This window comes from Orycteropus afer, unplaced genomic scaffold, assembly GCF_000298275.1.
Source record: "Orycteropus afer afer isolate SDZICR_OR568_19922 unplaced genomic scaffold, OryAfe1.0 scaffold00264, whole genome shotgun sequence".
Classification (NCBI taxonomy): Eukaryota; Metazoa; Chordata; class Mammalia; order Tubulidentata; family Orycteropodidae; genus Orycteropus; species Orycteropus afer.
The window spans coordinates 1,044,867-1,054,570 of record NW_006921851.1 but is presented as its reverse complement, the minus strand read 5'-3'; the positions used below and the strand labels follow the sequence as shown (position 1 = coordinate 1,054,570).

Genomic DNA, 9,704 nt, shown 5'->3' with positions numbered 1-9,704 from the left:
AAAATTAAAATCCTAGTCAACATATAGGAGCTCTGGTAGCATAGTGCCTAAGGCACTTGACTGTTCACCAGAAGGCTGGCGGTTCAAACCCACCAGCCACTCCTCAGAAGGAAGGTTGGGCAATCCTACTTCCGTAGTGATACTGCCTCAGAAACCCAAGGGGGGGTTGCTATGAGTAGGGACCGACTCGATGGCAAACAACATTCCTAAGTAGAGGACAAGGCCAAACTATTCCCAAACCCCTCTTCCTCTTACCCACTCTCTAGGACCTGGTCCCTGGGAAGTCTCCTTGGGTCAGTCAGCTCTTTAAGAGTTCTTTCTCCTATGATCCTATAACCTGCCTTCCACCCTGACCCTGCTAACCACTGTAGTCAATCTTTCATATGCATGTTCCTGGCTCAAGGCTCACTCTATTCTTCCCACAAAGAGTCTCAGAGCTATACTGTGTGCCAACCACATGTGTGCCCTCAGAAACTCTCCACTCCAGGGGTGTATGTGTCTGTACACCAACCCTGTAGCCCCAGGGAGTCCCTGTACTTGTGGAGAGGCAGAGAATCTGCGTTATGGTGCAACAGTCCTGCAGGCACCAGCCAGTTCCAGAAGGGGAGCAGAAGGAACCCCAAGTAGGATCTTCAAGGGCTGTGAGCTTCCAAGGGAAACACCATAGGAAAAGGAGAGAGACTTGGCTCAGGGATGTGTAGGTCCTGCAAGGAGGTCAGTGGTATTGGAGAGGCAGGAGGCATGTTTGGGTCCAGGGCTGTATTCTATGCCATGAGAAGCCTGAACATTACTCTTCATCCAGTAAAAAAACCAATAACAATGTGAGAGTATATATATATCCAGGTGAGAAAAAGGGTGGGTCTGGGAGGTCAGGGAAGGCTTTGTGTAGAAAGAGGAAGGATGGGCCACAAGGGAAAAGGGAAGCACTTGGGAAGAGGAGAGGGGCACTAGAGACATCTTCTCCCAGGGTCTTGGAACAGACTAATGTGACTCAGCAGGAAATTAGCTGAGCTGGAAAAGTAGAGTCAAGGATAGGAGGCCTTGAGGTCTGGCTGGAGGTTCCAAGGCTCACTCATCTTTTTCTCTTTTTTAAATTGTGGTTTGAGTGAAAGTTTACAGAGCAAATTAGTTTTCCATTCAACAATTTATACGCATTTGTTTTCTAACATTAATTGCAATCCCCTCAATGTAACAGGACTCTTTTTCTCCCTGAGTCTCCATTTCCTTTGGTATCCATTCGTCATTTGCTGCCCCTTCTTGCCTTTTGAGCATTGTTTTTTGGGTTCACTCTTCCAGGTACCGCCCAGCGGGCGTCGCAAGGGAACACACGGAGAGGCGCCCCGGAGTTTAGCATGCCCAACCGCGCTAACGTGGCTGAGCCTTGCTGGCAGATCTTTTGTCCCGGCGACGCAAAGGCAGCGTCAGCAGGGCCAGGCTCATATATATGGGAGCTGACCCGCGCGGGTGCGCACACCATGGCTCAGCGCTCCGGGAAGGTGAGTGCGCCTTGGCGGGGGCTTCGGGACCTAAGTAAAAGGGACCGGAGACCGCGCGGCTCCCCATAGCCCCCATCACCACTTTTACACGGAGACCTGAAGAGGATACAAAAAGTCACCTGCTGTGCTCGCTAGTCTAAGGCTTTGTCATATGCAAAGTTAGCACAATTTCCTGATGAAATGGGGGCCCCCTGGCTGTTGACCCAGTGTTAGGAAAGGTCACTCGGGGTGTGTGTGTGTGTGTGTGTGTGTCTGTGCACGCCCCCACTTCCCTTTCCTAGCTCCCTCCCTTTCCTAACCGGGGCCAAGCTCCAGCTAGGAGGAAGGATGGTGGTCCAACACTAAGGCTTTTGTAGGATGGGAAAACCTTGACTGGCACTTAGACCTCAAGGCCCCACTCTGGCTTCTTGTCTGAGACTGTTCTAAATGTGAGTTGGCTCACTGAAAATGTTGAGAATGGAGTACCCTCTAATTTTGGTGCCCAAATTTCCCTGCTCTCTGAGACCCTGTGCTAAGGGTTTGTCTGTACTCTTCCCTACCTAGCTCTCCTGAGAAGCCACTTTCAAGGGACTGTGTCAGTCTGGACCAGCTGGGTCTTGCTTCAGTAACAAACAACTTGCTATCCCAGGGGCCTCAACAATTAAAACATGCTGTGCTCACAAGGTGCATCCCCAGTGGGTCTTGTGCTGTGTCCCTGCCATGTTCACCCTGCACCCAGGTCTGCAGAGCTGCATGGCAGAGAAAATCATGTACTGGCTTTTAAGGCTTCCACTGCCACTCACATTTCTGTGGCCAAGGTACAGGGCCACACTTGGCTCCAAAGAGACTGGAAATGCAGTTCTGCTGCCTCCTCCTGGGAGGAGAATTGGAAATATTGGTGACATCACAAATGACCATTGTGGGTTCCAGGCTTCCAGGTAACATTATTTGCATGGAGGCTATTATTGTTTCACGTTGTTTTGTTTGGTGACAAGGAGAACCTGTCAGTGCTACATAGCTCTGGGGCACTATGGCAGAACCAAGTTCCAAATTTGACACATCCCTGGCACCCAAAGGAATAAGATCCCACTAAAGTCCCTTTTGAGAACGCAAATCCTGTGTCAGGCCCTGGAATGGAGTCAATTCAGGAGGCCCAAACCTAGGAACTTGCTTTTCTGGAAAATAAATGTGAGGTTATTATGATGGGGTTGTGGGTAAAGTGTTTTCTTTTGAAACATTTCCTTTAACATCATTATAGATGTTATATTTTAACAATTAAAAAAAATTAAAATGCAGTGGAAATTTGAAAAGAATCTATTTCAAATGACTCCTAGATAAAGGACAAATCTTTATAGTTAAATATTGACTGACATTTTGCTGCACAATTGAGGGCTCCTGGGGCTGGGAAGGGCCTAGGTGTTATGTCTAACAACCTAACCCACCATAGAAAGAAGAGAGAAAAATCCCTTCATTTCATTTCACCCCATCAACAAATCTCAGTTGAGCCCTACTGTATGACAGCTAGCCTGGGTGTTAGTGCCCTTGGAGCTGGAGGTTCCAGCTGAAATGAAAGAAGAGAAAGCCCCTTACCCAGCACCCTCTAACCTGGCCTTCCAGATCACCCTCTATGAGGGCAAGCACTTCACAGGGTGGAAACTGGAGGTTTTTGGCGACTGCGACAACCTCCAGGACCGAGGCTTTATGAATCGGGTGAATTCCATTCGAGTAGAGAGTGGGGCTTGGGTTTGCTTTGAGCACCCTGACTTCCGGGGCCAGCAGTTCATCCTGGAGCATGGTGATTACCCTGACTTCTTCCGTTGGAATGGCCACAATGACCACATGGGCTCCTGTCGTCCTGTAGGAATGGTGAGTGGGCCTTTCAGGAAATTCCTACAGGAATGACGGGGTGGCTGGGTGTGTGTGTGTGGGGGGGGGTTGTCAGACTTGGTCAGAAATGGAGACAACTAGGAGAACATGGCCCTCTCCACAGCTCTGCTCAGACCCAGCCACATCCTGGGTTGGAGATGGTATGGGGCCAAAATGCCGGGGATCACATTGGACATGCTTATGAGATGTTTCTAAGACTTTCACACTCAGCCTTTATGTGACCCATCTTCCCAGGCCCTGGACACACCATTCCAGAGCATGTCACCCCATCAAGAGGTGTCTTTCCTGTGTCCATCCCTCAGGGTCTTGCCAAGTGACCCAAACTCACCTGATTAGCCAATTTACAATCCAGTTCTCATGCATGCATCAGGAAATCACTTTAAATTTCTGATTCAAAAATTTTGCTACATTTCCAATTTAAAATGCCATACAAAATATCTTGATATAAAATTTGAATTTGCAACCAGATGAGGGGAAAAAAAAAAGGAAAGCAAATGCTAAAGTGAGGCTGATTTTGGCCTGGTGCATCACCTCTTGCAGGTAATTTTATAGCATTCTTCAAGGGTCCTCTGTGCTCTCACCTTGGAGTAACTAACAGGAGAAGTTCAAATAGGGAAAGCCAGTGAGGAAAAACTCTGGGAGTGGGGCCTAGAGGAGCCACACTGGGACTGCCTTTGCAGGTTTGGCCTCCTCTGTGTGTGTGTGTGTGTGTGTGTGTGTAGAGCAAATGCAGAATGCTCCTCCAAGGCTGAAGACTATTCATGCTTGGATGTCCCATGGGCTTGTGAGCAATGGGCTCCTTGAATCCTCACAAACCACAAGTACTAACATGCTGGGAGTTCCTGGCATTTGGGGTGGGAAGTGATTGGATCTTGAGACCAGGGGTGAACAGTGCTCATCACATGCGTGCAGGAGACTGCCTCCTGCACTCATGGCCAGGCAGTTCTGGTGAACATCTGTGGGACCCCTGGAAGGGATCTGTGTGGTCTACATTGGTGGCAAAACCAGCTGGGCTCTGGCATGTCAAATTGTAAGAACAATTTCTTCATATTTCTACCGGGCAATTGCCATTTGGAAAAAGAAATTAAAGTTGTTGCCCCTAGGTCCTCCATAATATATGCTATTTATCTGAAAAATATATTCACTACATAAATATATGTAGTGAATAGTGTTTTTCTAAGAGCTCTCCTGGGGCCAGCTTTGCCAGGGGCATCCAGGGCTTGCCCTGAAGTCCTCTGTTGCCTTCGGGAGACATAGCACAGAGAATCTTGTAGGGAGACACAAGTACTCACCCAAGTGTAGGGTCCAGCAGGATTTCAGCAAGAGAGACTGCTATTTATTTGAGGGTTTTGGCTTCATGTTTTAATCAAGAGTTCTATTACAATTTTTAAATATTATCCATGGTGTGTAGTCCAGAGAGGGGCAAAGGGTGGAAGACCATATTGGTGTGGCTAGGGCATGAGGGGTTGTCCCTTGAGGGGCTGGTGCTTTGCTGCTGGCCCATGGGCAACCTTTGGCAGGGCACTAGCCCTCTTTAATCCTTGGACTCTTTGTGTATAAAAAAAAGCAGATTGGACTAGTTCAGGTGGGTTGAAATTTTGAAAGTAATAGAAGCCACTCACCAAACCAAATCTTCTTTGGAAGAAAAAGCAGAAGTTCGGGTGGGGGGCAGCATTCACCTGACCCACAATGAGCTCAGCCCTAGGCCAGCCTAGCCTAGAGTAGCCCTGAACTTTGAGCTCAGTGCCTTGGGTAATTCTCAGTTCCTTCATGTAAGAGTCTTCTTTGCACAAGGGGGTGAACTCAGGATCACTTTCCTTCTTTCTTTCCTCTCCTCCTCGGATAATGGAGCATGGGGAGCACTTCCGCCTAGAAATCTTTGAGGGCTGCAACTTTACGGGCCAGTGTCTGGAGTTCACAGAGGACAGCCCCTTCCTCCAGAATCAGGGCTGGGCCAAGAACTGCATCAGCGCCCTCAAAGTGTATGGGGATGGAGCGTGAGTAATACCACATGGGGCCATGCCCTCTTCCTGGGACAGGAATCAGACTCCCACAAGTGGGCAGCATGCCCCCACCTCAGAGGCCCTTTTCTACCCTCAGATAACCCACCCCCAGGCTCCCTGCCCTAGTCTAGCAGGAGCAGCTTCCTCCATGACCTAGGAAAGCCAAGGGAAGGAGACACTGGGTGCAACAGGGCTTTGAGGGGCCTTTCCTTCCGAGGGGTCATTAGCAGAACTGTGGTAGAGAGTACTTGGCAAATTGTAACAGTTCTCTAAGATTGGATTGATGCTGGAGATGATGCTTTGATTCTCTAGACTCCAGGGAAGCCCACTTACCAAGAGATTCCCCAGGGGCCTCAAGGCATAAGGCTCCCAATGAACACACTTGTTCTGAGGAAGCTTGCCTTGGTTACCCAGTGCTTCTATAACAGAAATACCACAAGTGGGTAGTTTTAACAAACAGAAACTTATTTTCTCACAGTTTAGAGGCTAAAAGTCGGAATTCAGAGCTCCAACTCTAGGGGAAGGCTTTCTGTGTTAGTTCAAGGGGAAGATTTTTTAAAATCTCTTTTCAGCTTATATTCCTAGGTTCTTTGGTGATCATGTGGCTTGTATCTTCCCCTCTGTTGTGCTTGGTTACTTGCTTAGTCTGTTCTTGTATTTCAAAGGAGATTGATTTAGGACACACCCTACACTAATTATTTCCTCATTAATGTAACAAAGGAGACTAGAATCCTAAATCACACATGGGATGATGTCCCATATGTGGGTTAGGATTCCAACATATGTTTTGGGGGGACACAATTCAACCCATAACAAAGGTGAAACTGGCCCTTTTAGTCAGTAGAGCTAACCCCTGAACTGGATGCTTCTCCCTCAGAGTAGGTAAAACCCACTGTGCTGGAGTTTTGTGGGGAGAGTTTGTTGTTGTTGTTTGCCATCAAGTTGGCCCCGACTCATAGTGACCCCTCCTTGGGTTTCTGAGGCAGTATCACTACGGAAGTAGGATTGCCCAACCTTCCTTCCGAGGAGTGGCTGGTGGGTTTGAACCACCAGGCTTCTGGTTAGCAGTCAAGTGCCTTAGGCACTATGCTACCAGAGAGCAGATCTCACTTCTGTGGATGAATGGGGCCTGGGAAGACTCTGCCTGGGCTCCAGGGGATATCTACCCTCTCCACTATGTGGCATCCAATAGGACCAGTGCAGTAAGTGCTGTGTTTTGCAGGCCAGCACCTTCTTTATCATCTCCACTTTGCAGAGGAGGTAGCTGAGAGGCAGAAAAGTTAGAGAATATTTGTGCTAGTCAGTGACACAGTAGTATTGCAGCCAGGCTTTTGATTTCCAAATTGTCCAATCCAAGAGCAGTGTCTCTCCAGGCCCTACCTCCATCAATACTGCAAGAGAGCTGCCTTTTTGGGTGTCTGCCTCTCCTGGTTGCCTCTCCCAGAGCCCAGTCTCTGTATTCCTGTAGCACATGATCAGGGCTGCAAATGAGGAGTCATAAGGACAGACTAAAGGAAGACAATGACTGAACAGAATTGAAACAGCCCACCTTTCTCAGGCAGCCTTGCTCCATGGTCTATGCCCCTTCCTGCTCTTTCCCCATCTTTCTGATGCTCTCCAGGGTTCTTTGCTCACCTCTGGCTTTCTTTTATCTCTTTCTCTTCCTTTGTGAAATTCCCTATTTGTCTTAAATTCATGACAGCTGGGAGTTCCATGTAAGGAGTCCTGAGACCCAAGAAGGAACCCCCCAGGCCCACTCCCAGAGACTCCTGGGACTTGTCTAGAAAGAAGTTGGGAAAGGGTGCTAGGAACTAGCATTTGGGGGCATATATAATTTCCTTCTCCATCTTACCTATGAGGAAGCAGAGGCTTGAGGAAATTTGTTGGTGGTTGCACACAATGTACACTCCACTTTAGGACCCAGGGCTCCGCATGAGGTTATAATTGGGGAGTGCACATACTTTGCTTCCTGTGACTTTAACTGTTCAAAAGAAATGGGAGCCCTTGGCAAAGAGAAGCTGCCTGCAGTTGATGCTCAAACAAGGCCTTTCCTGGGGTCTGGTAGGGGGGATTCCCTGAGGGGTGTGATGGGCTAGATGAGGGTTGGCTGCCCCAGGCTGATCTGAGTCCCTAGCAGGACTCCTGCTGGTTCACATCTCCCTCCCCAATCTCTGCATTCTCTGTCCAACCCTCAGCTGACTGTACCAGCAGATGTGAGGTTGTATTACTGGGGAGACAACCCTTGGGTGGCAGGGAGAAGCGCCAGCTCACTGACTCAGTGACTGCACAGCCTTGGTGGTCACTTCCCTTCACTGGAGCTCATCCGAAACAAGGGCAGTGGGCCAGAGGGGCTCAAAAATTCCAAGTTGGTGTATCATGCGGAAAGAAAGTGCCTTGAGGTTTGTGGACCAAAGTATAACCCTGTGACCTGGCCAGAGGGCCCCAAAGTCAGACCAGTGTACAGCTCTTATCAGAGGCTGTTCTAGCCCTGAATGCTACTGGGCCACCAGTCCCCTCCATGAAGAGAACACTGGTTCCCAGATCTTTTGAAAATGAACAAGAGGGAGTAAAGATTCTAAGATGGGGAGACCAGGTTAGCTCTGAGTACTTATGCAGTGGACTAAGCCTACTTACCAGCTACATCCCCCCACCCCCTACCCCCACACACACAACTTTAGCCTCCCCTTGGGACAGCCTCCAGACCTTGTCCCATAGTGGGAGTGGTTCAAAATGGAGCTTTTCAAGCCCTTCCATGCCCATTCCATACAGCACCACATCTAGGGACAGGCAGAGTTAGGAGATCTCTTCCTTGAAACACACACCCTTTCTCCAGGCAGAGATGCTCTCTGGGCTCTCCACTTATCCTGCCCACCCCACTTCCTCCAGAAGGAAACTATCCCTGATTACCTGGGCCCACTGCCCTTCACCTGAAGCCCTTCAGCTTTGTGGCCCACCCCCACCCCTAGCACAGGGTGCCAAGGTGCTCAGTAAAGACATGTCCACTGGCTTCTGCTCTCTGGATGTTAGCAGCTTACCCAGGAAACAGTGGACTAGTGGAAAGATGAGGGTAGAAGTGCACCCAGAATCACTCTTGGCCCTTGTGATGAACACTCTGGACTGGTCAGTTTAGAATGTCTTGGTTTCTGAGTACCACGAGGTGTGCAGTGCTGCAGCCTAAGTGGACTGTAGGGAAGGAAGCCAGCCAGGACAGGACCAGGCACCAGCTGTGGCCCTAGATGGAATTAGATTGCCTTGGGGGTAGCAGAGGATGCTGGGTAGGGTAGGGCTACCACGGTTCAAAGACTCTCCTCAGCTCAGGACACACTCTACTCAATGTTCCAGGTGGGTACCTTGCCCTCTCCCTCGCCTACCCAGCCTTCTCTTCTGTTTCAGGTGGGTCCTGTATGAGGAGCCCAACTACCATGGCCGTATGTACGTGGTGGAAAGGGGCGATTTCCGCAGCTGCTCTGACTGGGAGGCCCACAACACTCGCATCCAGTCCCTCCGCAGAATTGTCAACTTTTTTTAGCGAGGCCTGCCCGCTGGCCTCTGGCCAGGCTGTTCCTCGGACCAGGAGAGGCCCAGGGGGACAGGCAGGCCCTTCTGGCCACACCAGGGATGGTAGGGAATAAAATCATAAAAGCCAAAGTCTAATAAGTTCTTGGGTGCTTTCTCTTGTCCCTCTTGACCGCTTCCCCACAAGGCAATGGGGTGGGACAGCCCAGGTCCTGTGCCAAGCATGAAGATATAAGACTCCCTCCTGTACCGAGAGAGGCACATCCTTTCTTTACCCAACCAGACACTCACATTCCCCACATTCACCCACATTCCTCCCCAAAGAGAGAGGGACTAAGGGAGGTGGAGGAAGGCGCTTTGAGATGCTTAGTTTTGGAATATCTTGGCTGGAAAGAACCATCTGCTCTGGCCCTTTCATTTTATACATGGGAGACCCATGCCCAGTGTGGCTCAGAGCCCTGACCCTGAGCTCCTATCGGAGCTAGGATGTGGCCCAGGATCTCTGCCTCCTGGGCCAGTTAGGAAAGGGGGGAAGAGGGGGAGGGGTGCCAGGAGGGAGACCAGGACTTCTGGGCCTCACCTGCTACCCTGACTCAGCAACACAGCAGTAGGCATGTGACCTGTTCCTGGCAGAAGCCTGGCTGGTGGCTCTTTTTGTTTCAGGCTCTGGGTTTTATCCCCTTGGCTTATGGTGGCCCCTGGGCTTACAGGGAAGACCCCTCTGAAAGGATGGATAGACCCTAGCCCACCCATCCATGCCCTGAAGAATTTGGGCTCCAGAGGCACCCCACAAGGAAAGAGATGAAAATCTGGGAGAGGGGGG

General features: G+C 49.9%; 1 protein-coding gene across 1 annotated transcript; it reads left to right on the top strand.

Annotated features, from left to right (window-relative positions):
• Positions 1–1,475: 1,475 nt before the first annotated feature.
• On the top strand, positions 1,476–8,894 carry CRYGN (crystallin gamma N). Its single transcript, XM_007950133.1, has 4 exons — positions 1,476–1,496; positions 3,093–3,341; positions 5,214–5,359; positions 8,759–8,894. The coding sequence occupies exons 1-4, from the start codon at positions 1,476–1,478 to the stop codon at positions 8,892–8,894; spliced, it is 552 nt and encodes a 183-aa protein (XP_007948324.1).
• The last annotated feature ends 810 nt before the right edge of the window (positions 8,895–9,704 follow it).

Coding starts and splice junctions, on each gene's coding strand:
- CRYGN (XM_007950133.1), top strand. CDS start 1,476: ATGGCTCAGCGCTCCGGGAAG. Junction 3,342..5,213: donor CCTGTCGTCCTGTAGGAATG/GTGAGTGGGCCT, acceptor CGGATAATGGAG/CATGGGGAGCACTTCCGCCT. Junction 5,360..8,758: donor AAAGTGTATGGGGATGGAGC/GTGAGTAATACC, acceptor CTTCTGTTTCAG/GTGGGTCCTGTATGAGGAGC.